We start from the raw sequence: 25,850 nt of genomic DNA, 5'->3' as shown, positions 1-25,850 counted from the left end.
ATCATAGAATCATAGAATATCAGGGTTGGAAGGGACCCCAGAAGGTCATCTAGTCCAACCCCCTGCTCGAAGCAGGACCAATTCCCAGTTAAATCATCCCAGCCAGGGCTTTGTCAAGCCTGACCTTAAAAACCTCTAAGGAAGGAGATTCTACCACCTCCCTAGGTAACGCATTCCAGTGTTTCACCACCCACTTAGTGAAAAAGTTTTTCCTAATATCCAATCTAAACCTCCCCCACTGCAGCTTGAGACCATTACTCCTCGTTCTGTCATCTGCTACCATTGAGAACAGTCTAGAGCCATCCTCTTTGGAACCCCCTTTCAGGTAGTTGAAAGCAGCTATCAAATCCCCCCTCATTCTTCTCTTCTGCAGGCTAAACAATCCCAGCTCCCTCAGCCTCTCCTCATAAGTCATGTGTTCTAGACCCCTAATCATTTCTGTTGCCCTTCGCTGGACTCTCTCCAATTTATCCACATCCTTCTTGTAGTGTGGGGCCCAAAACTGGACACAGTACTCCAGATGAGGCCTCACCAATGTCGAATAGAGGGGAACGATCACATCCCTCGATCTGCTCGCTATGCCCCTACTTATACATCCCAAAATGCCATTGGCCTTCTTGGCAACAAGGGCACACTGCTGACTCATATCCAGCTTCTCGTCCACTGTCACCCCTAGGTCCTTTTCCGCAGAACTGCTGCCTAGCCATTCGGTCCCTAGTCTGTAGCTGTGCATTGGATTCTTCCATCCTAAGTGCAGGACCCTGCACTTATCCTTATTGAACCTCATCAGATTTCTTTTGGCCCAATCCTCCAATTTGTCTAGGTCCTTCTGTATCCTATCCCTCCCCTCCAGCGTATCTACCACTCCTCCCAGTTTAGTATCATCCGCAAATTTGCTGAGAGTGCAATCCACATGCTGTGTAGGGGATTGGGCCAACTGTCAGTTGGGGGAATAGAGGGATGCAGAATTTCTGTGAGTTCAGGTGGCTACAGTTCTTCTAATGCTGTGTGATTTCCAGTAATCAGCAGAAGGCACAGAGCCAGCCTCCTTGTAAACATTTTACTTTCAGTTCCAATTGACTATTTATACTGCAGGAAGCAAACACAGCAAAGCTTCATCAGGAGCTGTGTTTGCTGTTGATTCTGCTAGAGAACAGGAGGTAGGTGACATTCTTTATTACAAGAAACTGGAAAATTTATTGGAACAAAAATCTCTGGGCCAGTCCTGGAGAGCCTTTGTCAGGGAAACTGCATGGGGGTTCAGTGGAGTAAAAGGGAATAAAGATCATTGAAAACTGAGTAAGAGCAAAGTAAGGAGCTCAGAATCTAAACAATATTGATTGATTTTCACACTGATGGCAACAGATAGATGCTGGCATGTCCCTGACACAATCAGGACAGAGCTTTAATGATTTGTGTAGAAATGCCCGAGATAAATGTAGCAGGACATTTTACAACATGCAGAGCTGTGATTGCTGCTACCAACTCCTGCCTTTCATATTTACCTCCCAGTGTCCAAACTGTTAGAGAAGCATCCTGGTAATGACTAGAATAGCCACCCCGGTAGTGAGGTGTAAGCTAGGGCACTATCCTTTATGGGAAATTTGTACAGTATTGTTAAAGGAATATCTAAGACGTGGACTTCATTAACTGTGTTTATTCAGTCCTCTTTTTTGCTAACAGTAAATGCCAAGTCTTCTGTGGGGTCTAAATGGGCAATGAGCTTTCATCTGTTTCATCCACATATTATCATGAGAGTTTTAAATGTTTGGCAGCCTGAGCATTTTGGTGACATTCTGCAGATTTATGCAGCACATTATGTGATTGAAACGCTTCTTAAAATTTTCCTGATGCCACAAAGACACAGGGGCTACTCTACACAGAAAGGACCCGGGAGCTGTCTTTCTAGTTTACTCCTGTAGTCTGATTACAAAGACTCCAGTGACACAGTACTTTCCTAGTCCTTATATCTTCCTTGATTTTTTCAAACAGTATTAAAATTAATACTGAACTCAGCAGGTCTGTGAATTACTGGGGAGGTCACAATCATTTTTTATTTCAGTGTTCATTTTATCACCTAGGCTGGAATGATTTAATTTCAGGACCTCATCCTAAAAACACACGCACAAGCTTAACAAGCGAGTAATCACATTGAACATAGTAAAGTGAAGCACAGGTGTAAGTCTTTGCAGGACTGGGGCCATAATTAGTGGATATCAGTCAAGGCTGATTTCTGCCTATTTGGGCATCCAAAATCCCTTTAAAACCATGATTTAAATGATTAATAACACTGAAAATTCTAATGACCAATAGCTGAAATGTAAACAGGGAAGGTTAAAAGCCATGTGATGCACTCCTGGCCCCTTGTACTCTTCATTGCTCTCAGGGAATGTCTGCACAGTAGCTGGGAGGTGTAATTCCCAGCTCGGGTAGATGTACACATGCTAGTTCTGGTTAAGTTAGGGCCTATAAATAGCAGTGGGGTCATAGCAGCACAGCTGAGGGCTCTGGCTAGCCACCCGAGTACACACCAGTCCAATCCCCTGGGTATGTACTCGGGTGGCTAGCCGTGCTGCTGCTGGAGATGCTCTGGTCACACTGCTACTTTTGGTGGGCTAGCTTGAGCCATCTACCCACAGCTGGTGTGTACACATATCCCTGATGTCACCAGTTCCAAGGGCCAATAAGAAATAGGAAGATTTTGTCCAGTGCACTGATTGTATTTCTGACCCTGACATGAATCTCAACTTCCCAGTTATTCCATTTTGAATAACGGGTGTCTGAATCTCTTCTAAACCCCAAAGCAGTAAGCATCGAACCTCACCAAGGGATACAGCCAATTCCAGAACCTGGTAACCAAATAAATTATGTTTGGAAATTTGATTTAAATTGGAATGATGAGGGGCCAATATGAGTCTCATCAGGTGTCAAATCTCACCCCAACACATTCATGAACTGTCAGGCAGAGGGGACCATTCAGATCATCTGGTCTGACTGTTGGACTAGATTAATAACTGGTATATTTCTGATATGGGAAATATAAGAAAGAGTGACTCCGCAGCAGACCCCAGAAATTGGCCTGACCATTAAAAAGAAATATGTTTCTCAGCCACCTTGATGAGTCTGTGTTGATTGAAATTGCCTGTCAGTTTTACAAGGTCAGTGTTAATTGTAGAAGTACATCCAGAGACTAAGAGTTTGTTCTAAAAGTAACAAGATAATAGCTGTCCTTTATGGCTGGTACAACTTTGTTTTCCTGAACTCCAGAATAACTCCACCCCCCCCCCCCACTCTTGCATGCTTATCTTTTTTGTTTCCTTTTAAATGGAACAAGTGGAATAAATAGACTTATTGAAGTCTGCCATGTCCCACTGTTTTTAGAATAGTTATGTTAAAGGATTAAAATGCAGATGTGACAGGATATACGTTGGAGTGTGATTGTATGTGTGTATGATTGAATGAGAAATGAAATATTAAAGGTTAAGGTGCCAGCCTGAGAATTACAACCCCAACATTAATTGGCTGAAGAAATGCATGGAGTGAGATGATCGGGTGACCCCAAGGGCAAACCGGAATCCACAATCCACCCCCAAGCACCCAAGCATGTGAAGAACTGAAGAACAAGATAACACCAAGCTGTCATGGATGTTCCATCTGCTGATTAAACATCGCTTCAAACGTGGGAATAGTGATTGACTATCACTTCAAATGTCAAAGCAGCATGATGAAGCAGATTCCATGGACTGGAATAGGAATGAATTCCTACAAAAACAGAACCTAGAGACGGAGAACTCCGAGTCTGGTTCTGCAACCATCCTCCAGGAGCATCAGGTGCGCACCTGACAAGACTCAACTCCATCCTCGTGTCCAGGCTACCTGGCCAGTGACTTGGCCCAAGCAACCCCCAGGCTGGTAACTATAACTACCTTGCAGAACTCTGTGTGAATGAATGAATGAATGAATGAATGAATGTGTGAGAGAATGTGTGAGAGAAATGAAATGTTATAGCTATAACTGATTGCTTATTCTGATTCTTTTTGTATTCACAAAAAATACGGCATTTTGCCTTCTCCCCCTTAATAAGATCCTGCTGGTTTTTATTCTATTGGTATAACATGACCTCCTGCATAACCCAGGCCAAAGAACCCACCCAGTTGGTCCTGTATCACACCAAAAAATTCTTTCTGGGTTAGAGTGTATCTTTTAGAAATATGTCTAGTATCTACTTAAGGACTGGTTTCAGAGTAACAGCCGTGTTAGTCTGTATTCGCAAAAAGAAAAGGAGTACTTGTGGCACCTTAGAGACTAACCAATTTATTTGAGCATGAGCTTTCGTGAGCTACAGCTCAAATAAATTGGTTAGTCTCTAAGGTGCCACAAGTACTCCTTTTCTTTTTACTTAAGGACTGTAAGTTATGGAAAATCCAAGATATCCCTCAGAAAGCAGGTCCTCTCTCTGTTAAAAATTTAAGCCTTATTTTTACTCTGAATTTGCCTTGTTTCAGCTTCCAACCACTGGATCTCATTCTGCCTTTGTCTGCTAGATTAAAGAGCCCGTGGCTGACTAAGATCTCTCCCCATGTAAGTATTTACTGCTTGTGATCAAATCACCTATTAACCTTTAATCTTCCCTGTGACGGGTTGGATCACAGACCCCCCCCGCCCCCCGGGAATTGCCACCTGATGTGCCAAGACTACTTCTGCCCCTGCTTTCCCTGCCAGGTTGGGACTCCAGCACCCTGTCTTGCTGAGCCAGACATGCCCAGTCTGCTCCAACACAGACCCAGGGTCTGATCCACGTGCCCCAAACCGCTGCAGGCTTAATCAAAAGCCAATTACAGAAGTGTTCTTGTCGTTAACACTCAGATGCCCAAATCCCAGTGCGGTCTAAACCCAAATAAATCCATTTTACCCTGTATAAAGCTTATACAGAGTAAACTCATAGATTGTTCGCCCTCTATAACACTGATAGAGATATTTGCACAGTTGTTTGCCTCCCCCCAGATATCAATCCACACTCTGGGTTAATTAATAAGTAAAAAGTGATTTTATGAAATACAGAAAGTAGGATTTAAGTGGTTCCAAGTAGTAACAGACAGAACAAAGTGAATTACCCAGCAAAATAAAATAAAACAAGCAAATCTACGCCGAATACAGTAATACAACTGAGTACAGATAAAATCTCATCAATTCCAGTAAGCTTCCTTTTACAGATTAATCTCCTAGTCTGGGTCCAGCAATCACTCACACTCCCTGCAGTCACTGTCCTTTGTTCCAGTTTATTTCAAGTCTCTTTGGGGGTAGAGGGGCTCCCTCTTTAGCCAGCTGAAGACCAAATGGAGGGGTCTCCCACTGGCTTAAATAGACTTTCTCTTGTGGGTGGAGACCCCCTCCTCTCTCCTATGCAAAGTCCAGCTCCAAGATGGAGTTCTGGAGTCACCTGGGCAAGTCACATGTCCATGCATGACTCTCAGTTTTCACAGGCAGCAGCCATTGCCCACATGGTATCTTGAATGTCTCCAGGAAGACTTCTTATGTGGATTTGAGCCTTCCAAGATTCATTATCCTTTAAGTGCTTCTTGATTTGCACATTCTTTTCTCCAGGAACTGACCAAATGCTCCACTAAGGTTATTTAGAAATCAAACCTGTACACAGCCAATATTCATAACTTCAAATACAAAAATGATACATGCATGCAGATAGGATTAATAGATTCAGTAGATCATAACCTTTACATAGATATGCAACAAATCATGTATATTCATAAGCATATTTCCATAAAGCCTTATGGGGGGCACCGTCACACTCCCCACTCCCTGTTCCGTCACATCATGGTATTATCTGGGTGAAGATATACATTTCGAGATGGGCGGCCAGGTGGGGTTACCAGAAAAGGAAATGTAACAGCACACTAAACTCGGGACCAGACTGGAAGCCGTAGAGACCTCCCGCAGATCCAAAGGGAATCCGGGGACTCTTGTAGCCTAGTGGGCCGATCTCTGGGCAGCTGTGGCCTGGCCAGCCCCAGCCACCGAAATCGAAACCAGCATCCGCACATGCAGCCTGCCAGCATGAATGTGGTGTGTGTGTGTGTGTGTGTGTGTGTGTGTGTGTGAGAGAGAGAGAGAGAGAAAGAGAGAGAGTATAATTGTGCAAATAAGGGAAGCAATAAATCAAGCCTCAGTGCTGCTCTAGTTCACCCTTTGTTTGTGGTTATTCCTGGCCTGATTCCCAGAACAGGCAAAACCCGTGACTGAGCCAGGTGGGGAGCAGAAGCCGCCTCCCCAGCCAGACTCTCTCAGGCAGCTGCAGGGCATGAGGCATGCCCTTCTGCTCCCCCCCCCCCCAACTCCAGGTCCCTGACTGCCAGAGACAGCAGCAGAATGTGCTGGGGAGGGGCACAGCGGGAGGACAAACTGAAACTGAAACCATGGGGTGGGGAGAGCAAAGTGACCCCGGGGCTGGGCACAGGGGGTACACATGACCTGTCCTTTAGATCGTGCCCCCCATTATGGGGAGGCACCAGTTGAATATGGGGCACCCTGAGAGAGGGGGTGAGCAGGAGTGGATTGAGGGTGGGGCATAGGACAGAGTGGGGGAGTCAAACACCCCCCAGAAAATCTAGAAAGTCGGTGCCTATGCCTTAAAGAGATCTTGTCCTGCATTCAGTGCTGCACTAACAACCTCGTCATGAGTTCAGCTGCACTCTTTTATTTCAAAAATGGTAGCTAAGAGATTATTGCATCTAACATGGAAAAACTCAGAAATCTCTTAATCAGTTTTGCAGTGGGGGGCAGGGGGTGGGTTGGGGAGGAGAAATGATGCTACTGGCTGAGTCCTCATTGTAAACAAAGTGATGCACTGCCATAACCATACAGCTGAGGGTAGCCTCGGATTCCTCCTTACCTGTAAGGGGTTAAGAAGCTCAAATAACCTGGTTGGCACCTGACCAAAAGGACCAATGGGGAAAGAAGATACTTTCAAATCGAGGCGGGGGGGGGAGGCTTTGTTTGTGCTCTTTGTTTGTGTGTCCTCTGGGAGCCAGGCAGAAAAAAGCATCTCTTAAAAAACTGCCTAAAAAGAATTACTAAGATAGTAAGTAAAGCCAAAAAAGGCATCAGATTATCTTTTGTTTTAGCTTGTGAATTTTCCCTTTGCTAGATGGAGGTTTATTCCTGTTTTCTGTAACTTTGAAACTAAGTCCAGAGGGAGTTCCTCTGTGTTTTTGAATCTTTTGCTACCCTGTAAAGTTATCTTCCATCCTGATTTTACAGAGGTGATTCTTTTACCTTTTCTTTAAGTAAAATTCTTCTTTTAAGAACCGGATTGATTTTCAGTGTCCTAAAGACCCAGGGGTTTGGGTCTGTGCTCACTTTGTAACCAATTAGTGAGGATATTATTCTCAAGCCTCCCCAGGAAAGGGGGTGAAGGGGCTCAGGGAGGTATTTTGGGGGAATAGGAACTCCAGGTGGTCCTTTCCCTGAATCTTTGTCTAAATCACTTGGTGGTGGCAGCAATACCATCTGTCCAAGGACAAGGGATTTGTACCTTGGGGAAGTTTTAACCTAAGCTGGTAGAAATAAGCTTGGGGGTCTTTCATGCAGGTCCCCACATCTGTACCCCAGAGTTCAGAGTGGGGAGGGAACCCTGACACGCACAGAGACCATTTCTATTTTAATGACAGTACCAGGTTTGCATGAACTTGTGCTGGCTGGAATTTAATGGCACAATTTTGCTCTTCAACCTACTGTATCTTCTTTTCTAAAACCGCGAAAGTGAAACTGAAAAACAGAATCACAAGGCAGTGTTAACAGAGAATTCAAATGCAGCAGTTGGGGAATTCAAACATTAACATTCCTACGCTGACAGCAGTTTTCACTCCCAAGCGTGGCTTGCTTCCACAGTATTGTCTCTGTGTTGATTCAGTTGGATACACCCCTCATTGTATTGCACTGTGCATAAGGGGTGCAATGGGACAGGGCAGTTTGTTTCCCAAACACATGAAAGCTGATGCCTTCTCAAGACATGAAACCAGTTGCCCCATTCCCACTGCAATCTGCTACATGCTATTGAAGATCTGCTGACCTTCTATGCATTTAGCCCAATTCAGTATGGTATTGAGTTCAGCCAAATTGGTGAAAACCAGGATTACAGCACATGAAGAGTGTTTGCACAGGGGTTTGCACTGGGTTAAGTGAATTGGTTTTAAAACACCTTCTTTAGTTGAAGAGCTGTAACTCTGTTTGTAGACAGCCTTAGCGAAATCAATGGAAGTTAGGAGCTAAATACCTTGAAAGTCTGGGCCAAAGTGCTGTTTAGGATACATACCTAGAAAAATCATCATAAAATACTATTTGCCATATTCATATCCATATCAAGTTACTTGTCTTCTCTCAGTTCAGTGTCTTGAGGCCATAATTAGAGTTGGAAAATGGATAGTTTTTAAACAGATTTGTTAATATGCACTTTTGCCAAGTCTTGTGATTTTTATCTTGAATCTTGTGATATTTTCTTAAAGTCCCAGCTCCTGGAATTTATATCTAGGCTTTGTGCTTTCAGAGGGAAGCTGGAAAAATGGCCCCGACAGGCTCAGTGACCAAACAGCAAATAGAAATCCTGAGATTAAAAAAAAAGATTCAGTGTTGGGTTCTTTTTAAATCAGTCTCATCATTTTGGAGGTTGGCAATCCTGAGTTTTGATTTATATATTTTCAAACCTTAGAGGAGACAGGAAGCCTGTGCTGAAACATGTTACCTGGATGTGGATGGCTCTGGGGGATTTAAATGGGTTTTGGATTAGATCCTAAGTGTGAAATAATTGTATATTACGTGGCTGTTAACATCTGGTCTAAGAATTTCTTATACCTGATACTGATAAAGACCAGGGCCTGGATAAATACACTGGTGGTAATGTAGACATGGGCTGAGATGCTGATAATCACAGTTACTGTGAGTTACTGATCCACTTTAGTCTGTAACTTACACACTGTTAGAGCCACATTTTCAAAATCTCAGCACCCACTTAGCAGTGGTGAGCTGGAGCCAGTTCGCACTGGTTCTCTAGAACCGGTTGTTAAATTTAGAAGCCCTTTTAGAACCGGTTCTAAAAGGGCTTCTAAATTTAACAACTGGCCAAAAGGGCACCTTAGGCGCTGACTCCACTGGTGCTCCAGCCCTGGAGCAGCCAAGAGGAAAATTTGGTGGGTGCAGAGCACCCACCAGCAGCTCCCTGCCCCACCCCCAGCCCCAGCTCACCTCCGCTCTGCCTCCACCTCCTCGCCTGAATGCGCTGCCCCACTCTGCTTCTCTGTCCCCACCCCCAGGCTTCCCATGAATCAGCTGTTCGGTGGGAAGCTAGGGAGGATTGAGAAGCAGGCGACGGCTTCCCGCTCAGGCCCAGGGAGGAGGAGGCAGAGCGGCGGTGAGCTCAGGCAGGGCGGGGGGGGGGGGGCGCAAGGAGGGCCGCCCGCGCCGCAGCAGGTAACCCGGGGGGGGCGCACAGGGGAACCGCTCCCCGCCCCAGCTCACCTCCGCCACCCTCGGCCTGAGCGGGAAGCCGCGGCCTGTTTCTCAGTCCTCCCCGGCTTCCTGCCGAACAGCTGATTCACGGGAAGCAGGGGGTGGGGGGCAGAGAAGCAGAGCGGGGCGGTGCATTCAGGGGAGGAGATGGAGCGGAGGTGAGCTGGGGCCGGGCGCGGGGCAGGGAGCTGCCGGTGGGGGCTCTGCACCCACCAATTTTCCCCGTGGGGGCTCCAGCCCCGGAGTACCCAGGGAGTCGGCACCTAAGGCGCCACTTTTGATGTGATCAGTGGGGGGAGCGGCCGCTCCCCCTGTTCCCCCCCAGCTACGCTCCCCCACCCCTAGGAGCCAGACGGACATGTCGGATGCTTCCTGGGAGCTGCCCCAGGTAAGCACCTCTGGGACTTCCCACCTCGCCCCCCGGCAGGTACCTCTGGCTCTTAGGGGTGGGGTGAGCACCCACTACAGTGGCCCACGAGACCCTCCTGCCTGGTTCTGGGGGCAGTCAGGGGACAGGAGAGGGGGGTGGATGGGGCAGGGATCCTGGAGGGGGCGTCAAGGAAAGCAGGGGGGTTGGATGGAGCACTGTAGCACTTAATGAAGATGCTCTACACCGATGGGAGAGAGCTATCCCATTAGCTTAGTTAATCCACCTCTGTGAGAGGTGGTAGCTATGTTTGTGGGAGAAGCTCTCCTGCCAACATAGTGCTGTCTAGATCAGGGGTTAAAGTCGGTATAACTATGTTGCTCAGAGGTGTGGACTTTTCACACCCCTGAGCAATGACGTTATACTGAAGTAACTCTGTAGTGTAGACCTGCCCTTAAATGTCAGCGATATTCAGACTTCAATGAGCAGAGAAACAGGTTGAGTTACACCATCCCCTCTCATCTCTGTTTCCTCCGAGGACAGCCATGGAAAGTCAAGAACGACTTGAGGAAACTGATACGGTACCTCACTGTTTTGATTTTGTCTCAAAGGAAAAGAGGGAAGGTGGGAGTGTGGGGAGGGGCAGGAGGGATGGGAGGGAGCATAGGGAGAGGCAAGAGGGAACAGAGGGAGGGGGCAGGGAATCAGAAGGGGGAACAGGAAATAGAGAGGAGAGGACAAGGGGACAGGAGGCAGTAATAGTGTTACTGGAGGAGGCATGGGCAGGGGGGAGGAGGGAATAAAGGGAGGGACAGAAGGGAATAGAGGGATGGGAGGGATCACGGGGAGGGGCAGGGGAGGGGTCAGGAGGGAACAGAGGTTGGGGAAGGAGCATGGGGAGAAGAGGAGGGAAGTGAAAGGATACAGGGAGGGGGAGGAGGGAATAAAGGGAGGGACAGAAGGGAATAGAGGGATGGGAGGGATCACGGGGAGGGGGCAGGAGGGAACAGAGGTTGGGGAAGGAGCATGGGGAGAAGAGGAGGGAAGTGAAAGGATACAGGGAGGGGGAGGAGGGAATAAAGAGGGGGGAGAAGTATGGGGAGGGGGCAGAGTGAAAGAAGGATGGAAGGGGCAGAGGGAGAGGAAGGAGGGAATACAGAGTGGGGAGGGAACATGGGGTTAGGCAGGAAGGAATAGAGGGAGGGGAGGCATCACGGAGGGGCAGGAAGGATTACAGGAACTGGAGGATGCATGGGGAGAGGGCAGAGGAATGGAGGAAGGGGAGGGGGCACCGAGAGGGACAGGAGGAAATAGAGAAAGGGGAAAGGATTTGGGGAGGGGGAGGACTAGCGACAGAGGGAGGGTCAATGGGGATGCAGGGGAGAAGGGGTGCAATGAATAGAGGCTAGGGATGATCCAGAGACGGCGGCTATAGCAGTTGTTACTTTGGGTATAACTGTGTCCTGTGCCCCTTGTTTTGCCTTCTAGGAAGACCCATCATTTGAATATACGGAGTCACAGGTATGTAGCTGGACCTGGGCTGAGATTGTATCATTAGCGGGGGGGATGCGTGGGCAGAATTAGGAGAGGGCTGGGGACACACTAGGTCCCTGTTCATTATTTCCAGCCCCAGACTGGCTCCCGTATCAATCTTTGTCTCTTTCTGTTCTGACTCATCACCCCACCATAGGGGATCTCCCATCCTAGAACCATCCCATCAACCCTTCCACAGAGCAGTCAGCCAAGACCCCTCTCCATTGATCTCCATGGCAGGAATGAATGAGCCTTCACCCACTGTTTCCCCCCTGCCTTGTTGGAACCCAGCCCCTCCACCTTCTAGCATCCCTACTCCACAATGGACCTGCCGCCTGTGAGACAGGCTGGGGAGGGTGAAGGGAGATGCACTTTTTGGATTTTAATGCTGTTTGTTTGCACCAGGTCTCTGAAGAATCTCCTCAGGCAATGAGATGTGCCAGGCAGGAACCCCAGGGAATTACCCCGGTGAGATGGGTGTTTATGCAGCAGCAGGGAATGCAGGGCCAGACAGGGCTGGGCGGGGCAGAGGACATGGAGCTGTGAAGGACTTTTCCTTTGGTCTCCCAGCTGCTCTCCAGACTCTGTCCCAGGCTGCCTTGCTGATCTCATGCCTCCACCTAGGGCCTGGGCCAGAGCTTAGGGGAGTCAATGGCCAAGTCCCCTGCATCCTCTCCCCGACTAATGGGGTTGAGCCCTAGCTGGGTCTGTGCTGAATTGTCCCCACCTTGATCAGTGATGCTCAAAGCCCTGGGCGGAGCTTGCCTGGAACTAACACATTGCCAGCAGCTTTTATCAGCCCTTTGTCCCCTGGCTGCACCAGAGCCCAGGCCCCTTCACCCTCCAACATCGTGTCACATATTCACAGGGTCTGGTCTAGGCCTGGCCTTTAGCCAGACCCAGGGGAGTGACCCCATTATTGTCCTGGTCCCCAAGGCCCTCACACAGTTCCACAGGGGCAGGCCCGGGCCTACACAACTCTGAAACTGGACCTTCAGCACCAGCGATCCCTGTCTATCTCTGTAGCTCCCTGCGATGAGTCCAGTCAAGCCTGACTCCTGGGGGAGATTTTTTTCTACCACTCAGGGCTACAATGCCCCCAGTCAGTATCTGCAGGGACAGCAGGCAGCCTTTTCAAAACAAGAAACAGTTGATTAGTCACCTGAAGCACAGAATCTGAAAGTCCTTGGGTCAGGGTGAGAGAGGCAGAAGGCAGAGGGAATAGGGCTCCGCCACGCCCTGCTTCTCTGCCCTCCATCCCTGCTGTCTGTCCCCTTTGTCTCCCAATCCCAGTGCCCGTGTGTCTGCACCTTGCTCATCCCAACAAAGAAACCTGACACCGTATCCCTTTGTTCTTCACCTTGGAGTGGGGTGAGAGAGAGAGAGAGAGGGGAGGAGGCAGAGACTCTAGGAGAGTCTCTAGGTTGGGGCTGCCAAACACTTTCCATTCCAAATTATAAAGGATCCCTGGGACCTTTCCTGTGAGGAAGCTCTCACATATCAGTTTGCAAGAGCTTTGGATATTCAGTGGTGAACACTGCCTTGAACTAATGAGGGTGCCTTTCCTCCGCCCTGTGGAATTCCCTTCAGATGTAGCTGAGTTGCAAAGTGTTAAGAATCACCCTTCCCCTTCTCCCACCTGTGTTCCGCAGGTCAATGTTGGCAGCACCAAAATCACACATACTGGGCCTGTACTGGAAGATAGTTACTGTGATGCCAATTTTTCAAAAGGGCTCCAGAGGTGATCCTGGCAATTACAGGCCAGTAAGCCTGACTTCAGTACCGGCAAACTGGCTGAAACTACGAACAAAATTGTCAAATATGGATTAACATAATTTGTTGGGGAAGAGTCAACATGATTTTTGTAAAGGGAAATATTGCCTCACTGATCTACTAGAATTCTTTGAGGGGATTAACAACCCCTTGACAAGAGGGATCCAGTGGATATAGTGTACTTAGATTTTCAGAAAGCCTTTGACAATGTCTCTTAACAAAGGCTGTTAAGCAAAGTAAGCAGTCATGGGATAAGAGGGAAAGTCCTCTCATGGATTGGTAACTGGTTAAAAGATAGGAAACAAAGGGTAGGTATAAATGTTCAGTTTTCAGAGTGGAGAGAGGTAAATAGTGTTGTCCCCCAAGGGTCTGTACTTGGACCAGTCCTATTTAACACATTCATGAACGATTTGGAAAAAGGGGTAAACAGTGAGGTGGCAAAATTTGCAGATGATTAAAAAAAAAAACTGTTCAAGATAGTTAAGTCCCAGGCAGACTGCAAAGAGCTACAAAAAGATCTCTCAAAACTAGGTAACTGGACAACAAAATGGCAGATGAAATACAATGTTGATCAATGCAAAGTAATGCACATTGGGAAACAGAATCCCAACTATACATATAAAATACCCCTCAAGAGATCTTGGAGTCATGAATAGTTCTCTGAAAACATCCGTTAAATGTGCAGCTGCAGTCAAAAAAAAAAAAAAAACGAACAGAATGTTGGGCATCATTAAGAAAGGGATAGATAATAAAACAGAAAATATCATATTGCCTCTCTACAAATCCATGGTACGCCTACAACTTGAATACTGTGTGCAGATTTGGTTGCCCCATCTCAAAAAAAGATATGTTGGAATTGGAAAAGGTTCAGAAAAGGTCAACAAAAATGGACTGTGGACTGGTCCAGGCTGAGGTTGATGGTGGAATGGAAATTGTTGAAATCATGGTGGAATTCCTCAATGACTTCTTTTCCATGGGTCCAGATGATGAAGATGTCATCAATATAGCACAAGTAGAGTAGGGGAATTAGGGGACGAGAGCTGAGGAAGCGTTGTTCTAAGTCAGCCATAAAAATGTTGGCATACTGTGGGGCCATGCGGGTACCCATAGCAGTGCCGCTGATTTGAAGGTATACATTGTCTCCAAATGTGAAATAGTTATGGGTGAGGACAAAGTCACAAAGTTCAGCCATCAGGTTTGCTGTAACATTATCAGGGATACTGTTCCTGACGGCTTGTAGTCCATCTTTGTGTGGAATGTTGGTGTAGAGGGCTTCTACATCCACAGTGGCCAGGATGGTGTTTTCAGGAAGATCACCGATGGATTGTAATTTCCTCAGGAAGTCAGTGGTGTCTCAAAGATAGCTAGGAGTGCTGGTAGCGTAGGGCCTGAGGAAGGAGTCTACATAGCTAGATAATCCTGCTGTCAGGGTGCCAATGCCTGAGATGATGGGGCATCCAGGATTTCCAGGTTTATGGATCTTGGGTAGCAGATAGAATGCCCCAGGTCGGGGTTCCAGGGGTGTGTCTGTGCGGATTTGTTCTTGTGCTTTTTCAGGGAGTTTCTTGAGCAAATGCTGCAGTTTCTTTTGGTGACCCTCAGTGGGATCAGAGGGTGATGGCTTGTAGAAAGTGGTGTTGGAGAGCTGCCTCTTGTTCATATTCTGACCTATTCATGATGACGACAGCACCTCCTTTGTCAGCCTTTTTGATTATGATGTCAGAGTTGTTTCTGAGGCTGTGGATGACATTGTGTTTTGCACAGTTGAAGTTATGGGGCAAGTGATGCTGCTTTTCCACAATTTCAGCCCGTGCACGTCGGCGGAAGCACTCTATATAGAAGTCCAGTCTGTTGTTTCAACCTTCAGGAGGAGTCCACCTAGAATCCTTCTTTTTGTAGTGTTGGTAGGAAGGTCTCTGTGGATTAGTATGTTGTTCAGAGGTGTGTTGGATATATTCCTTGAGTCAGAGACGTCGAAAATAGGATTCTAGGTCACCACAGAACTGTATCATGTTCGTGGGGGTGGAGGGGCAGAAGGAGAGGCCCCGAGATAGGACAGATTCTTCTGCTGGGCTAAGAGTATAGTTGGATAGATTAACAATATTGCTGGGTGGGTTAAGGGAACCATTGCTGTGGCCTCTTGTGGCATGTAGTAGTTTAGATAGTTTAGTGTCCTTTTTCTTTTGTAGAGAAGCAAAGTGTGCGTTGTAAATGGCTTGTCTAGTTTTTCTAAAGTCCAGCCACTAGGAATTTTGTGTGGAAGGTTGTTTCTTTATGAGAGTATCCAGTTTTGAGAGCTCATTCTTAATCTTTCCCTGTTTGCTGTAGAGGATGTTGATCAGGTGGTTCCGCAGTTTCTTTGAGAGCGTGTGGCACAAGCTGTCAGCATAGTCTGTGTGGTATGTAGTCTGTAATGGATTTTTTACCTTCAGTCCTTTTGGTATGTTGTCCATCTGTCTGCATTTGGAAAGGAAGATGATGTCTGTCTGTATCTGTATGAGTTTTTTCATGAAGTTGATAGATTTCCACTCCATACAGCTAAATGCAGTGCCTTGCACAATGACAGGTTTCAGAGTAGCAGCCATGTTAGTCTGTATTCGCAAAAAGAAAAGGAGTACTTGTGGCACCTTAGAGACTAACCAATTTGTTTGAGCATAAGTTTTCGTGAGCTACAGCTCACTTCATCGGATGCATTTAGTGGAAAATACAGTGAGGAGATTTATATACACACAGAACATGAAAAAAATTGTGTTATCATACACACTGTAAGGAGAGTGATCACTTAAGATGAGCTATTACCAGCAGGAGAGCGGGGGGGAGGGGGGAGAAAACCTTCATAATCAAGGTGGGCCATTTCCAGCAGTTAACAGGAACGTCCGAGGAGCAGTGGGGGGGGTGGGGGAAATAAGCATGGGGAATATGTTCCTCGGATGTTCCTGTTTACTTCTAGAAATGGCCCACCTTGATTATGAAGGTTTTCTCCCCCCTCCCCCCCGCTCTCCTGCTGGTAATAGCTCATCTTAAGTGATCACTCTCCTTACAGTGTGTATGATAACACCCATTTTTTCATGTTCTGTGTGAGTATAAATCTCCTCACTGTATTTTCCACTGAATTCATCCAATGAAGTGAGCTGTAGCTCATGAAAGCTTATGCTCAAATAAATTTGTTAATCTCTAAAGTGCCATAAGTACTCCTTTTCTTTTTGCGAATACAGACTAACGGCTGCTACTCTGAAATCTACACCAAAGAAGTCTTTTGTTATTTCCCGTGGCGGTATGAAGCCACTGTAGCGCAGCATGGTCAGTTTGCAGGTGGAAACACCATCCCCAAAAGTATGGGCATAGCTTTTCCAGAGCATAGACAATGGCGTAACATTCCTTTTTACTGATTGACCAGTGGTTTTCCCTCTCAGACAGCTTCTTGCTGAGAAACATGACAGGATGGAATTTTTGATTCGGTCCTTCCTGCATTAAGACTGCTCCCACACCATGCTCGGATGCATCTGTGGTTACTAGGAATGGTTTGTCAAAATCTGGGGCCCTTCGCACAGGGTCAGACATGAGTGTCGCTTTAAGCTGATTAAAGGCCTTCTGACGCTCTTCAGTCCACTGAACTGCATTTGGCTGTTTTTTTGTGGTTAGATCTGTCAGTGGGGTGGCAATTTGGCTGTATTGCAGTACAAATCGCCTGTAATATCTGGCCAAGCCTAAGAAGGATTGGACCTGTTTCTTTGACTTTGGGACAGGCCACTTTTGGATAGCATCCACTTTGGCCTGTAGGGGGTTGATAGTTCCTTGACCCACCTGGTGTCCAAGGTAAGTCACTCCGTTTAGGCCTATTTGACACTTCTTAGCCTTAACAGTTAGTCCTGCCTCCCTTATGCGCTCAAAGACTTTTTGTAGATGGTCCAGGTGTTCTGCCCAGGAATCCAAAAATATGGCCACATCGTTAAGGTAGGCGACTGCATATTCTCCCAGTCCCGCTAGGAGACCATCTACAAGTCTTTGGAAGGTGGCGAGTGCATTTCGCAGCCCAAAATGGAGCATATTAAATTTATACAGCCCAACATGTGTGCTGAAGGCTCACCTTTCCTTGGTGGATTTATCTAGCCGTACCTCCCAGTACACCTTGGTTAAATTCAAGGTAGAGATGAACTGGGCCTATCCCAGTTTCTCCAGTAGTTCATCTCTGTGTGTCATTGGATAGTTGTCTGGTCAAGTTACAGCATTTAGCTTACAGTCGTCCACGCAAAAATGTATCTCCCCATCTGGTTTGGGAACTAGAACCACTGGAGATGCCCATGCACTTCCAGAGGGGCGGATTATACCCGTCTGTAGCATAGTTTGGATCTCCCATGCTATAGCAGTTTTAGCTTGAGGAGACACCCAGTAAGGGTGGTCTCTAATTGGCTGAGCATTATCTGTGTCAATGGATTGGTATGCCCGTTGAGTCAGTACTGGGGTGGCTGAGAACATCGGCGTGTAGCTAGTGCACAGCTCCTTGACCTGCTGTTGCTGCATACACCCAAGAGTCATGAAGAGGTTCACCTCTTCCATGCCACCATCACTTTCCCCTTCATAGTAGACACCTTCAGGACACTCAGCGTCATCTCCTCCCTTGGGCTGTAAACTGACAAACCTTTAATTCTTTGGAATAAAAGGGCTTTAGAGAATTAATATGGTACACTTTAGGCTTTCGGTTGGAGGTGGGGAATGCTATAAGATAATTAACCGCTCCCAGGAGCTCTTGGACCATGAATGGCCCTTCCCATGACACTTTCATTTTATGGGCCTGGAGCATCTTTAAGACCATGACCTGGTTCCCTAATTTCATAGAATCATAGAATATAAGGGTTGGAAGGGACCCCAGAAGGTCATCTAGTCCAACCCCCTGCTCGAAGCAGGACCAATTCCCAGTTAAATCATCCCAGCCAGGGCTTTGTCAAGCCTGACCTTAAAAACCTCTAAGGAAGGAGATTCTACCACCTCCCTAGGTAACGCATTCCAGTGTTTCACCACCCTCTTAGTGAAAAAGTTTTTCCTAATATCCAATCTAAACCTCCCCCACTGCAGCTTGAGACCATTACTCCTCGTTCTGTCATCTGCTACCATTGAGAACAGTCTAGAGCCATCCTCTTTGGAACCCCCTTTCAGGTAGTTGAAAGCAGCTATCAAATCCCCCCTCATTCTTCTCTTCTGCAGGCTAAACAATCCCAGCTCCCTCAGCCTCTCCTCATAACTCATGTGTTTGGTGGAATTTGATGGAATACTCTCTGGCATATTTATCATACCAGGCTTTTTGCTCTTTTTGAGCATCTTTTAGGTTTTCTTTAGCAAGGGCTAAAGAGGTTCGGAGGGTGTTTTGTAGATTGGTTACAAAGTCCAGAATGTTAGTTCCTGGAGAAGGTGTAAACCCCTCCCATTGCTGCTTCACCAACTGTAATGGCCCCTTAACCTTGCGGCCATATACAAGTTCAAATGGTGAAAACCCTAAACTGGGATGTGGTACAGCTCTGTAGGCAAAAAGCAACTGCTGCAACACTAGGTCCCAATCATTGGAGTGCTCATTTACGAATTTACGTATCATGGCCTCCAAAGTTCCATTAAACTTCTCCACCAGGCCTTTTGTTTGATGGTGGTAAGGGGTGGCAATCAAGTGATGCACCCCATGAGCTTCCCAAAGGCATTCCATAATTCCTGCCAGGAAATTAGTTCCTGCATCTGTAAGGATGTTGGAGGGCCAACTTACCCTGGCAAAAATGTCTGTTAGTGGCTGACACACACTTTTAGCCCTGATGTTGCTTAGAGATACTGCTTCCGGCCATTGGGTGGCAAAATCCATGAAAGTCAGTATGTACTGCTTTCCTCTGGGTGTCTTTTTCGAAAAACGACCCAGAATATCCACAGCTACTTGCTGAAATGGAACCTCAATGATGGGGAGTGGCTGGAGAGAGGCTTTGACCTGGTCTTGGGGTTTTCCCAGTCTTTGGCACACCTTACAAGACTGGCCATAGGTAGAAACATCCTTGCCCATTCCCTCCCAGTGGAATGACTTTCCCAAATGGTCTTTGGTCCTGTTCACCCCAGCATGGCCACTAGGATGATTGTGGGCTAAGCTTAAGAGCTTGACCCGATACTTACTTGGAACTGCCAACTGTTTCTGAGGATGCTCGTCTTCCTGGTGTTCACCAGAAAGAGTTTCCTTGTATAGAAGTCCTCTTTCTACAACAAACCTGGATCGATTAGAAGAGTTGAGAGGCGGTGGGTTGCTTTGTGCCGCCATCCAAGCTCTCTGGAGGCTTTCATCTGCTTCCTGTTTGGTCTGGAACCATTCCCTTGAGGCTGGAGACATCAGTTCCTCATTGGATTGTGGACCTGGGCTTGGTCCCTCTGGAAGCGATGCAGGTGATGGGGCTGTTTCTGTTGACTGTGAACCGCTCTCCGCTGCTGCACTATGTTGGCATTCAGGCTCCAGCTGAGCCTCTTGTGTAGGGTTATCTGCTGCTGGTGTAGGTTGGGGGGGCCCTCTGGTGTTGGGGTTGCAAGTACTGGATTCAGTGCTGGCAATGGTTCTGGTGCTGTTTGTTTTGCCGGTTCTGGTTCTCGGACTGGCTCTGTCTGGGTCTCTGTGACCGGATCCACTACTGCTGTTGCACACCTTGGCATGGTGTCCAGTTCCATCACCTCTGACCAGGTCCTGGTAGAAGTCTCTGGAACAGAGCTAGGTGTGACAGCTTGCTTAGCCTGGCTGTGGGTGACCATTCCCACCCTCTTGGCTAGCTTTACACGATTGGCCAAGTCTTCCCCCAACAGCATGGGGATGGGATAATCATCATAGACTGCAAAAGTCCATGTTCCTGACCAGCCCTTGAAGAGGACCGGCAACTTGGCTGTAGGCAAGTCAAAAGAGTTGGACTTGAAGGGTTGAATAATTACTTGGACCTCTGGGTCGATTAAATTGGGGTCCACTAAGGAAGCATGGATAGCCAACACTCCGGTGTCCTTCCATGTTGTGACCTTCTTCCTGCCCACACTCACAGTTTCCCTCTGCTCTGAGGGTGTCTGGGAGGCATCTGGGCCTGAGGACCTCTGGTGTGATTTTGGTGCAATGAACTGTAATTTCTAGGGGTTCTTGGGGCAGTAGGCCTTTACATGCCCCGGCTTGTTACATTTAAAACATTGCCCAGCTGACTGGTCACTGGAGCAAGGTGGGTTGCTGGAGAATGGTGTGGTGGGACGACAAGGTGTCTGGAGTGTTCCTTGAGGTGTAGTTGGGGCCTTGGGCTGCCCCCGGTAGTAGGGTGTGGTCTGAGGGCGTCCCTTCTGGTATCCGCTCCAACTGCGACCAGGGTTATTTCTTTGTCCTCCCTCCACCCGTTTTGTTCCCCCTCCACACGTTTTGTTCCGGTTTGCCCCGCCTCTCTGGCTGTCTGGGACTTCTTGTATTGATCAGCATAAGAAGCAAGACTTGCTGCTGAATCCATTTTCTTATCCCATAAACACTGTTTTATATCATCCTTGGACTTATTCAGGAATTACTCCTGTATCATCAAATTCCGCATTTCTCCAAAGCTAGTTACATCCCGTCCTTTGAGCCATTTATCAAACAGATCTGTCATCTGGTTTACATAAGCCACATTACTTAGTCCAGGCCCTCTCATAAGGGTTCAAAATTTTATTCTGTAAGTTTCAGGTGTAACTTGAAATTGCTGTAAAACCAAATCCTTGAATTTATTATAGTCAGAAGTCTCATTAATAAGCATCTTACTGAATATATCCAGAGCTCTTTCAGTCAATTTTGTGACCAATGTGGTCATCTTGTGAGCATCAGGAATTTTATGGAGTGTGCACAGTCTCTCAAAGGTGAGAAAATATTCAGCAATATTACTGGATTCATCATACTGTGGACATAGTCACTCCCATTTGTGGATTGTTGGGGAAGGATTGTTAGGGTTATTCGGTATATTCTGCTGAGCCCTTGCCTTCTCTATCTCTAGTTCATGCTTCCTCTCTTTTTCACTCTCCTCCATTTTTTTTTTTAACTTTTGCCTCCATTTCTCTCTGGTGGGCAGCTTCCTGGGCTTTCTCTGCCTCTCTTGCTGACTCCATATCGAGTCATTTTAATTCCACCAGTCTCTGGTTTTCCTTTTCTTTCTCTTCTGCTTCCAGTCTGGCTATCTTCAGTTTCTGTTGGGCATTGATTTTTGTCATCTTAGCCTCTCTGTTTTTAACCTAGGTATACCCAAGAGTTAGAAGGAAAAAAAAAAACTGGCTTGTAAAATTTGCTGTGGTGTGACCTGATTCCTTTGTTTCTGATAGCTGTTCCCAGCCTACAGAAAAATCCTTTTGTTATGAATCTGCTCTGTCCCGGCAAAGAGACAGAACCTGCAGCTGTAATCACCTCTTACAAAATCTTTTAAAATCCTGCTGTGCTTCTGGTTCAAAATGATCCCACCACTCTGCCACCATGTCAAGGTTCCTTCCCCACTCTGAACTCTAGGGTACAGATGTGGGGACCTGCATGGAAGACCCCCTAAGCTTATTCTTACCAGCTTAGGTTAAAACTTCCCCAAGACACAGATTTCTTTCTTGCCTTCAGAACCAGCTTAGGTTAAAAACCTGGTATGTGGCCACCACCAACAAATTTAATAAAGAATCCAGGAAAAGATCCCTTGGAGACGTCTTCCCCCAAAATATCCCCCCAAGCCCTGCACCCCCTTTCCTGGGAAGGCTTAAAAATAAAGAAAATGAGCACAAACCTTGGATTTTTAAGACCAAAAAACCCAATCAAATTCTTAAAAATCAAAACTTTATGAAAAGTACAAAAAAAAACAACAACTCTGTAAGATCAAAATGAAAAATAATCTTACAGGCAGTCAAATTCAAAACAGAGAGAATCCCTCTAGGCAAAACCTTAAGTTACAAAAAGACACAAACAGGAATACATGTTTCCTCCAGCACAGCGAATTTACAAGCCAAAACAAAGAAAAACCAAATGCATTTTCTATCTTGATTACTTACTAACTTTACAGGAATTGGAGGCTTACATCCTTGATCTGTTCCTGGCAGAGGTATCACACAGACAAACAAAAAAACTTTCCCCCCCCTCCAGATTTGAAAGTATCTTGTCCTCTCATTGGTCATTTTGGTCAGGTGCTAGCGAGGTTGCCTTAGCTTCTTAACCCTTTACAGGTGAAAAGATTTTGTCTCTGGCCAGGAGGGATTTTGTAGCACTGTATACAGAAAGGTGGTTACCCTTCCCTTTATATTTATAACAAGCTGTAAGGCAGTTAATTAGGTAAGGAGCACCTGGACCTCATAAACATCATATGTTTTGGGCCTTTTAAGTTTTAACTGGGCTCTAACCCTTTAAATACTGCACAAGTGCTCCTCTCAGAAGGCTTTATTAAAAAGAGGGAGATACTGCTGTGAAGTATCAGTATTCTATGGGGTTTCTCCTCGACTGGGCTGTTTAAGTGAACTCTTTATGTCATTTGGAGAAACTGAGGCAGGTTGCAGCAGAGCCACACTCAGTCGCAAACCCCGTCTTCCTAGACCTGCCAGGAGGTGCTGCCCGAAGCCCCAGGAAAGAAGTAGGGGTCCTTTGATTGGAAGCACAGGCTAAAGGATTAGCAAGAGGAGCTGAGACCTGCTGGTGAGGGATAGAGACAGAAATATCTGTTGACTGAGAGCCTGCCCAGATGACTGTGGTTTAGTAGCCAGAGTGGTTGTCCATGGGGTCTTTGCAAAAGGGGAAGAGGGCCATTGAGGAGAGACAGGGGCCTGAGTGGGTTCAGGAATGTCTTGCTTAGAAGTAGAAACTTGTGTCCATTAGTGACAGGGACACATGACTGTTGCTCATTCGTGGGGGTGGAAGCCCTACTTCAAGAGCAGGTGCTGTGACCTGGGGCTTAGAGAAAGGAGGGGCAGAAGCCACGTGACAAGATACTACAGGTAACTAAACAGTTGAGTTTTTTTGAAAACCTGGCCCCAGTCAATTCTCTTGCTGGAATTCTCAGTAGACAGGACAGTGTTGAATGTTCCTGGATTTCTACTCCCTCGTTATTCTCTCTCCTGAACAGGAGTGAGGCTGTTTAGTTGGGTGGTGATCTGTCTGTCTGTGGGAAGCTTGCGGTGCTGCCATTTATGCTTTTCATATTCTGGGGCTGCAAAGAGAACAGAACATGGTGTTCATTCTGTAATCTCCCCTTTGATATGGAGATTACAGCCCAGGACACACCAGTTTCTGCCTGTTCATATTGTTTTTCCATTCACCTTAATATGTTTTTTTCTCTTTCACATCCGTTTCTGATAGTGGAAGTAGGAGCAAATATAAATAAGAAGAGTGCACTGAATTTAGCTCAGGATGACTCCAAGGCAGACAACAAGGGAAATGAGGGTCATGGTGACAAGATAAGAGCTTTTTCCCACCAGCACATATTTATTAGAGCTGGAAGAATAGAAGGAGAGAGGATGAGGTTGAGGACACTAATGATGAGGGATATTGGGGAGGAAAGGGAATTCAGTTGCAGACTCTGTTGTAAGCAGTTGATCTTTTTACATTCATTGCCTTATTTTCACCTGAGGCCTCAACCTCTGACCTTGCACATGCACTAGTGGGCACCACCTCACGCTCGAGTCCTGACAGCCTCCCTCTCGGTCACAGCTGTGTAAGGATGTAGTGTGTGGCTGCAGAGGTTGAAAGGTCACCCTGTGTATTGGAGGTGGGGGCTCTGAACTCTAGGAAGCTCAGGATGCAATTAAGAGCAGATTCCAATCTCTGTTACATAATTCACTACCCCAAAACTTTGTTAACACAGAGCTGAGGTTGCCCAGTGGTGCCTTGTGCTCTTCCAGAAAGTGTAGAGTAGCTTAATTTAACCCTTTGAAACCCAGGGTATGCAGAGTTAAGAAAATACTTCCCTCTTTTGAGCAATGCCCCTAGGAATCCCTGTGAGGGATCATAGGACTATGCCTTTCCTAAGCAATGGGGGACAGTGTGACAAGTTCACAAGAATAGTGGGGGGAAACTCAGGTCTTGTCTTCGCTAGGGTAAAGGTTGAGCTCAGGACAAGCTTAGCAAGCACAAAATAATTTGGTGCCACCCACATGTGACCTTTTAATCAGATCCTTTCCTATCTGGTATTGAAGTACACATGTCCCATTCCTGGCAGTCTATTTCACTTCTGCTATGCTTTCTTCAAGCAATGAAAGCCATCTATGGGCCAAATTCTCATAGCACAACCCCTCTGTTATCCCAGGAGAACTCCACCCTTTTTAAGGGCAAGGTAGCCCTCAAGCAATGCTGGAGGGAGCATTTTGAGACTCTTTTGAACCGTGAATCTGAAGTCTCAGCTGTCACCATCAAGTCCATTCCTCAACATCCAGTAATAGCACCTCTTGCTTACCCCCAGTCTTCTGAAGCCATCACTCAGACTAGGAACAACAAAAAATGAGGCCCAGATGGCATCCCTGTGGAGGTCTTCAAAGCTGGTGGAATAGCAGTTGTGCAAAAACTTTATCAACTTCTTGTTAAGATTTGAGTTAATGAGGAAATTCCACCCCGCCTAAAGAATGTCAATATTGTAATCACCTTTAAGAAAGAGGACAAGTCAATGTTCGGGAATTACCTAGGCATTGCCCTCCTCTTCATTGCTGGGAAGATCCTTGCTTGCATCCTCTTGAATTGTCTCCTTCCTCTTGGCGAAGATCTCCCAGTGTGGTTTCAGACCATCTCAGGGCACCATCAACATGATTTTCATTGCACAACAGATCCAAGAGAAGTGTAGAAAACAACACCAGCCATTGTTTATGGCATTTATTGATCTAACTAAGGCCTTTGAGTCCATCAGTCATGAAACATTATGGAAGGTGCTGTCTAGGTTTGCTTGTCCACTGAAGTTCATTTGTGGTCTCAGGTTACTTCATGATGGGATGACTGCCACTGTCCTCTAATGGGTTGGAGACAGACCTGTTCACCATCTGTACTGGTGTCAAGTAGGGCTACGTTATTGCCCCAACCCTTTTTTCCATTTATCTTGCCGTGATCTTGATTTTTATTCATGACCACCTTTCTTCTGGAATTGGGAATGAGTATCACATGGATGGGGGGTAGCTCTTCAACCTGCAGCATCTTCATTCTAAAACTAAGGTCAACAAGGCTGTTATTACTGACCTTCAGTATGCTGACAACGGTGCTATCCTTGTGCATACTGAGGCTGACTTGCAATCCACCCTAGATCTTTTCTCAGGCACCTATCATAGCCTGGGACTCTCCCTCAACATTGGGAAGACTAAGGTGCTACACAAACCTTCCCCATCAAAACTTGTCCCCTTTCTCCCAGAAATCATCATTGGTGGTGGACACCTGGTCAGTGTTGACCTTTTCCCTTATCTTAGTAGCCACCTCTCCCAGACAGCCCATCTTGATGTGGAGATTGAACAAAGGATCCATTGTGTCAGTGTATCCTTTGGAAGGTTGCTCCACCATGTCTTTATCGACAGAGATCTGCAGATGGAAACTAAGATCCTGGTCTACAGTGCAGTAGTCATCCCCACTCTTATGAGTGTGAGCCATGGGTGACATACCTCAGCCATCTCAAGCATCTAGAGTGGTACCAACAGCACTGTCTGATGAAGATTCTCCATACCAGATGGC

At 46.6% G+C, this 25,850-nt stretch overlaps 1 protein-coding gene across 1 annotated transcript in view; it reads left to right on the top strand.

Moving 5' to 3' along the window:
- Nucleotides 1–1,086: 1,086 nt before the first annotated feature.
- LOC125638749 (RING finger protein 112) overlaps nucleotides 1,087–25,850 on the top strand; it is a gene marked incomplete at its 5' end in the record, with an annotated part of 76,530 nt that continues 51,766 nt past the window's right edge. Inside the window, 2 exons of the mRNA XM_075129068.1 lie at nucleotides 1,087–1,160; nucleotides 4,506–4,581. Coding sequence (XP_074985169.1) covers nucleotides 1,087–1,160; nucleotides 4,506–4,581 — 150 coding nt within the window. The remainder of the gene's footprint in view (nucleotides 1,161–4,505; nucleotides 4,582–25,850) is intronic.

Source organism: Caretta caretta, chromosome 6 (genome assembly GCF_965140235.1).
Source record: "Caretta caretta isolate rCarCar2 chromosome 6, rCarCar1.hap1, whole genome shotgun sequence".
Taxonomy (NCBI): Eukaryota; Metazoa; Chordata; order Testudines; family Cheloniidae; genus Caretta; species Caretta caretta.
Note: the sequence above shows the minus strand (reverse complement) of the source record. Positions and strands in the feature narration are given on the sequence as shown.